Source organism: Aedes albopictus, chromosome 2, assembly GCF_035046485.1.
Source record: "Aedes albopictus strain Foshan chromosome 2, AalbF5, whole genome shotgun sequence".
Classification (NCBI taxonomy): domain Eukaryota; kingdom Metazoa; phylum Arthropoda; class Insecta; order Diptera; family Culicidae; genus Aedes; species Aedes albopictus.
The window spans coordinates 104,545,083-104,552,072 of NC_085137.1; the positions used below are offsets into that span (position 1 = coordinate 104,545,083).

At 50.0% G+C, this 6,990-nt stretch overlaps 2 protein-coding genes across 2 annotated transcripts; both read left to right on the forward strand.

The window, feature by feature from the left end:
* Positions 1-1,795: 1,795 nt before the first annotated feature.
* LOC134286146 (uncharacterized) lies at positions 1,796-5,407 on the forward strand. The gene has a single exon (XM_062847717.1). The coding sequence runs from the start codon at positions 1,796-1,798 to the stop codon at positions 5,405-5,407; it is 3,612 nt and encodes a 1,203-aa protein (XP_062703701.1).
* A 104-nt stretch (positions 5,408-5,511) lies between these two features.
* LOC134286147 (uncharacterized) lies at positions 5,512-6,765 on the forward strand. The gene has a single exon (XM_062847718.1). The coding sequence runs from the start codon at positions 5,512-5,514 to the stop codon at positions 6,763-6,765; it is 1,254 nt and encodes a 417-aa protein (XP_062703702.1).
* Positions 6,766-6,990: the final 225 nt, after the last annotated feature.

A 6,990-nucleotide genomic window follows, 5' to 3' on the forward strand; every position in this document is an offset into this window, starting at 1 on the left:
ATTCTTTATCGATCATCTCAACACAGCTTTTTGCGGTATTCTGTTGAAAACCTTCAAACACCAAGAAAAGCAATAGTAGAGTAAACGCATTGATTCAACGGCAACAGACAGACATGGCAACGAAATTTAGTGCAGTTACAAAACATCAAGTTTGGACAAAACATTCCATCGTTAACAATAAAAGATGTTTCAAGCTATTGAACATTGAACGTTTAACGTTTACTGCATAAGTTCGTCAAGTCACTTCACCTATTTATATTCTCTTTGTAACGTATGGTGTTTGCGCTGGTCTAAGATCACACTAGAATTGTTAACATGTACATTTATTCACCTCCGCTACTAGATCATTAACTCGAGCATCTGCATCCGAGCAGATGTCCAATAGTTGCACTCTTCTATCTAACGTAAGTCATTAGTCCGTTTCATCAAATCTTCTCTGTACGATCACTTCACGATCGACAGCAGACCGAGTGCAGGTAGCGAACGGAGAGTCAGGAAAACATCGCACTCGGTCAGAGATCGAATTAGAAAATTATATTACTTCAGTCTACAATAAAGCACCAATCCATACAGTCCACATTATACCCCTATTCAGTACAGTGTCGCGCAAAGTGTACTATTGTGAACCTAAGAGCAATAAATTCAGTGAACAGTCCGTCTAAGTACGTTCGCGAGTGTTAAGCATTATTTAAGCGTGATCCGACGACTAGACTCAGTGCCCTAAAGTGAAGAATCAAACATTTTGGTCCGAATCGAACCGGATCGTCGGGAAACGCGGAAGATTAGTGGACTTTTTTCGTGATTTGTGGTGTACCACGTGGTCGCTGATTATTCTCCACAAGGGAGAACAATAGGACACGGGCGTCCTCATCGAATGTGGCTGCCATCGTTCATCGCTTGCTGTCGTTCCTGCGGCGGAGAGCTGCGGCGGTTCCTGAAGTCATCGGAGTTTCCTGCGGAGACCGGACGGATTTGCCAGAGATCAGGATAAGTACTGAGGGCAGGTTTGTCTGTGGCGCGATTATTGCATGTGTGATCGCCGCCGATGAAAAAGTGATTGAGAGTGAATCAATATTGGAATGTTAATAAAGATTCCCCTTATTGCTTGCATGAAACACGTGTGTCGTCCAAATTATTCCTAGCTGAGTTGAGCCCTGACCAGTCCACCGTCTCCGTTGGCTTTGTCCGCTTTGTAGGTTGGTTTGCTTTGTTCAATTCCCAGTCAAGAGCCTCTATTGTCCAGTCAATCCGCGTGGTCGATTCGAGTGTCGCGATCGAGTGAGGTGAAGTGGATAAGTGCAAGTGTGACTTAACAGTGATTAATTATGCCAGTGAGTGATGATTACCGCCTTCTGTGCAAGCAGGAGCGGTCCGTGCGAATTTCTCTTGAGAACCTGAAGGAGTTTGTGCAATCCCACCAAGCCGGTGCGGATGGGCATGATGTCGACCTACGCCTAGCCAAGCTAGACGAAATTTGGCAGAAATTTACCGATGTGAGGATGCGAATCGAGCTGCTAACCGACGACGCAGCAGATGATGAGATTTCCACGGATACCGAAGAGACGGAGGAGTCAAAACTGCAACGTATCGTTAAGCTACAGAGACAGCATGATCGTGATAATGCGAGAATTCTGAAGGATTTCGAGAATGAAGTGTACCAGTTAAAGAAGGTGCTGTTCAGTATGCTTCGAGCTGGCCGAGCCGTGTGCAGCAGCCTCAACATCACCAACCGGCAGCTGTGCCGCAATCTAAAGTGAAATTACCCGAGTTGAAACTGCCCACGTTCAGTGGGAGGATGACGGATTGGGTGACATTCCGAGACACATATAAGAACCTGATCCACAACGATAATAGTCTCTCCGATATGGATAAGTTTACTTATCTACGCACATCCCTCACCGGTGAAGCACTACAGGAGATCGCCGCGATTGAGATGTCCTCCGCCAATTATGCCATTGCGTGGGAGGCATTGGAAAACGCTTTCGAGAATAAGAAGCTTTTGGTGATGACTCACCTTGATTCTTTGTTCTCTCTCGAGCCACTTCGTCAAGAAAGCTTCGAGACGTTGAGCAAACTCGTTAACGGGTTCGAAAAGAACCTCCAGATGCTCACCAAGGTCGGAGAAGATCCGGATGGCTGGAGTACGCTACTACAGTACATGCTCTGCAAGCGGCTACATCCCACAACGTTGAGGCAGTGGGAGTCGCACTACAACTCCAAAGAGGTTCCGAACTACAAAGATCTGGTCAAGTTCCTGAAGAGTTACTGTTCGGTGCTGCAGTCCATCACCCCTGTGAAGCCATTCCAAACCGAAGCGAGGAAAACTGTTCGTCCGTCTAGTAGGCATGCCGGAGTCCAACCACCCAGTAGCTGTCCATTTTGCGGAGAACCTGCTCACTCCGCCTTTAAGTGCGCGAAGTTTTCGAAGATGAGGATTTCGGAAAGGGTCGATGTCGTGAAGAAACATTCGCTTTGTTTGAATTGCCTGTCATCGGGGCACATCGCGCGATTCTGCACCAGAGGATCGTGCTTCCACTGTGGTCAACGTCACCACTCGTTGCTTCACGCGAACTCATCGACCACCGCGAATCCGTCAAGTAAATCTGGACAGTCAAATGGGAATCAACAAATGAAGAAACCACAAGGACAGAACACGCAACCACCACAAGCTAAGCTAACACCAAACGGTCACTCAACACACACTCAGCCTACACAAAGTGGACGCACAGAACCACCGAATTCCACAAATGCAAGCAATGCTCATTCACACATTTCCGCCACAGACTGCCCCAGTACAAGTTATCACACTACACCTCTTGCAACTACACGACACGTTCCACACACTGTTTTGCTCTCTACCGCTGTCGTAAATCATTGCGATCAGTTTGGTAACTCCTTACTCGCTCGTGCGTTGCTGGACTCCGGGTCCCAGCGATGCTACATATCTGAAGCCATTTCGCAAAGGCTTAAGTTCAAGCGATCCCGTGAACATTTACCGATTGCTGGAATCGGTGGATCGCGAACTGCTTCCACTCAAGCAGTTTTCGCTGAGGTTCATTCGCTTGTCACAAAGTACGTGACGAATCTCAAATTCCACGTGCTACCGCGAGTGACTGTCGATCTTCCGACACGAAGCATCGATATTCGATCTTGGAACGTGCCGAAAAAGCTAGTGTTGGCTGATCCGACATTCCATGAGTCCGGAGCAGTTGACCTGATAATAGGAGCTGAGGTGTACCTGGAGCTGATGATCGCTGAACGTCAAATCAAGCTAGGAGATTCCGGTCCGATTCTGCAGAACACTCTGCTGGGCTGGATTGTTTCCGGAGGCATTCCGGACGAGTCTGCATCTCTACCAGCGGTATCAGCATGCGCAACTGAGAAGATTGAAGAAGGATTGGCACGTTTCTTTGAGCTGGAATCATGCCGCACTACCAGCACGTTGTCTTTGGAGGAGTCAGCGTGTGAAACACACTTCGAGAAAACGACGAAGAGGGACTCAAGCGGCCGATTTGTCGTCCAGCTACCGAAGAAGCAGTTTTTGATTGATCGCCTAGGAGACACTCAAGCCATTGCCACTCGTCGCTTCATGGCACTGGAGCGAAGATTGGATACTGATCCTGCAGTGAAGAAAATGTACATCGAGTTTATCGACGAGTATCTTCGCATGCAACACATGCGAGAGATTTCACCACGAGAGTTGAGCACCTTTCCAGTCACGTACTTCTTGCCGCACCATGCGGTACTTAAGCCCGACAGCACGACCACCAAACTGCGCGTCGTTTTTGATGCGTCGTGTGCAAGCACTTCTGGAGTGTCGCTAAACGAAGCTCTGATGGTGGGTCCTGTAGTCCAGGAGGACCTCACTTCGATTACACTACGTTTTCGTTTACGGAAGTATGCGATGACGGCCGACATCGAGAAGATGTACAGAATGATTAAGATGCACCCTATGGACCACTCGCTTCAATGCATTATGTGGCGAGAAGACGCCACCAAGCCGATTCGATTCTTCGTACTGACGACCGTCACGTATGGGACGTCTTCGGCACCGTACTTGGCAACGCGCTGCCTGAGAAAGCTAGCAGAAGATGAGAAGGCTAAGTTTCCCGTCGCCGCAGACACGATAATCTACGAGTTCTACGTAGACGACATGCTGAAGAGTGTCGACAGCGTTGAAGAGGCAGTTCAACTATCAAAAGACCTCATTCACGTTCTCGGCACTGCGGGACTCACTTTGAGGAAATGGAGTTCAAATTCCCGAGAACTGCTTGATCAAATTCCACCTTATCTGCGTGATGAACGGTCGTCTCTGGATCTCGAACGCTCAAACCCCACCGTTAAGACCCTTGGAATCAAATGGGAACCCCGATCGGACATTTTTCGGTTCACTGTGCCTCAGTGGAACCCTGCTACTGAGATCACCAAGAGGATCATCCTGTCCGATTTCCCGAAGCTCTTCGACCCGCTAGGCCTGGTTGGACCTAGTCTAGTTCCAGCCAAGGTATTTCTCCAGGATCTTTGGAGAACAATGTGTTCCTGGAACGAAGCTGTGCCTGACGAGCTTCAAAACTGGTGGAGAGAATTTCGAGAAAGTTTGGAGGACCTGACCCAGCTTCGCGTTCCTCGTTGGGTTGCGTTTGGAAGCGACACAATATCTGCTGAACTCCATATGTTCTGTGATGCGTCCATGAAAGCGTATGGTGCCTGCATCTATCTGCGGTGCACTTCGTTCGACGGCACTGTCACAGCAGCACTACTCACCGCCAAGTCTCGAGTGGCACCGCTCGAAGATCTAGAGAAGAAACGGAAACAGACCTCAATTCCTCGTCTGGAGCTGTCGTCCGCACTCACCGGAGTTCATCTGTTTGAGAAGGTCGTCCAAAGTATCAAAATCACTGCCCAACCGTACTTTTGGACGGATTCGATGATCGTCAAATGCTGGATCGCTGCTGCTCCGTCACGCTGGAATGTTTTCGTTGCAAATAGAGTGTCCGAGATACAGCACATCACCCGTGGAGGCATCTGGAACCATATCGCTGGGCTGGAAAACCCCGCGGACGTTTTGTCAAGAGGAATGTCTCCAGATCAACTGAAGGACTACGAGATGTGGTGGCAAGGTCCACCGTGGCTACGCTTGGACAAGTCTTCCTGGCCGAAAACCGCGACAATCAACCCGAAGGATCTGGATCCTTCGCTCCTTGAAGAACGAACGACGGTAGCGGCCCCAGCTCAAGTTGTCGAACCCAGCCCGATTTTTGGTCTTCGATCGTCGCTTCAAGACTTAGTTCGAATCGTATCCTTCTACGAAGATTCGTTCATAACTGTAGGAACCCCGATGGTCGGAAGACAGGCCTTATCAAGCACGAAGAGCGGTCAGAGGCATTACACCAGCTTCTACTCCTAGCGCAACAAGAAAGCTTCCCGGAGGATCTGATCGCGCTTCGCAGAACCGGTGAAGTTAAACCAACATCGAAATTAAGAAAGCTAGCTCCACGCCTTGTGAACGGAATGATCCTGGTCGGCGGCCGGCTGCGGAACGCTAATATCTCGGCCGGACGGAAGCATCCCGTCATTCTGGACAACCATCATCCTCTATCGATTATCATCGCCGTTCACTACCATCAAAAGAACCTTCACGCTGGACAGCAGCTCTTGATTGCCAGCATGCGGGAGAAGTACTGGCCATTGTCTGCTCACAACCTGGCTCGGAAGGTCATCCACCGCTGTGTCAAATGCTTTCGGACACGGCCGACGGCTCACGAGCAGCTCATGGCGGACTTACCTGCAGAACGTGTCACTCCGGCTCCACCATTCATGCGCGTAGGGGTGGACTACTGTGGTCCGTTCTATATCCAATACCCCTATCGCAAGGGCGGTCCGATAAAATGTTTTGTTGCCGTTTTCGTATGTCTCGCTGTGAAGGCGGTCCATTTAGAGGTCGTGGGAGACCTTACAACTCAAGCTTTCATCGCAGCACTGAAACGGTTCGTCTCCCGTCGAGGTCGGCCTGAAATTCTCATGTGCGACAATGCAACGAACTTTGTCGGTGCCCGGCGTGAACTGGACGAGCTTCGGAAGCTGTTCAACAACCAAGACTTCATGAAAGCTGTTACTGAGGAGACATCCTGGGAGAACATCAACTTTAAATTCATCCCGGCGAAGTCACCCAACTTCGGAGGCCTGTGGGAGGCCGCCGTGAAGTCGATGAAGGAACACCTGAAGCGTACCCTAGGCAATACAGTCCTCGTCTCAGACGAAATGGCCACTCTGGTGGCACAGATTGAAGCGTGTCTCAACTCGAGACCCCTCACACCACTATCCAACGACGCGACTGACCTGGAAATCCTAACTCCCGGTCACTTCCTGGTCGGCAGGCAGCTGACAGCAATCCCAGAACCATCACTGCAAGACCTCAACGAATCAAGGCTCTCGAAGTGGCAGCGTGTGCAGTATTTTCTGCAACGAATCTGGAATCGTTGGTCAACCCAGTACTTGTCAAACCTGCACACCCGTACAAAGTGGACCAAACAGCGTAACAACCTTTTCGTCGGCACCATGGTACTGCTGTGCGAGGACAACGTGCCGCCCCTCAAATGGCGGCTGGGTCGGGTCACAGAGATTCACCCAGGAAAGGACGGCAACATTCGTGTCGTCAAAGTTCACACGAAGGACGGAGATTTTCTACGAGCGATATCCAAAGTTTGTGTCCTACCAATACGGGACAACGAGTCGACACCAGCGTCAGCTCACGAGAAGGATTGATTCCTTCTTCATCGAGTGCCCTCCTGCGCTGCGGAGGCCTTCGGGTCTCCGCGTCCCAGTTAAGTCTTTGTATTTTAAATAATAGTCAAAAAGCTCAGAGAATGTTTCGTCCTCCATAGCCAAGTTCGCCCACGGCGGCCGGAGCCGTCCATCCGCCTACGCGAAGTCCGTTTGTCAACCCACCCACACGATGTCTGTTAGACCCAAGACGCTCGCCGCTCTAGC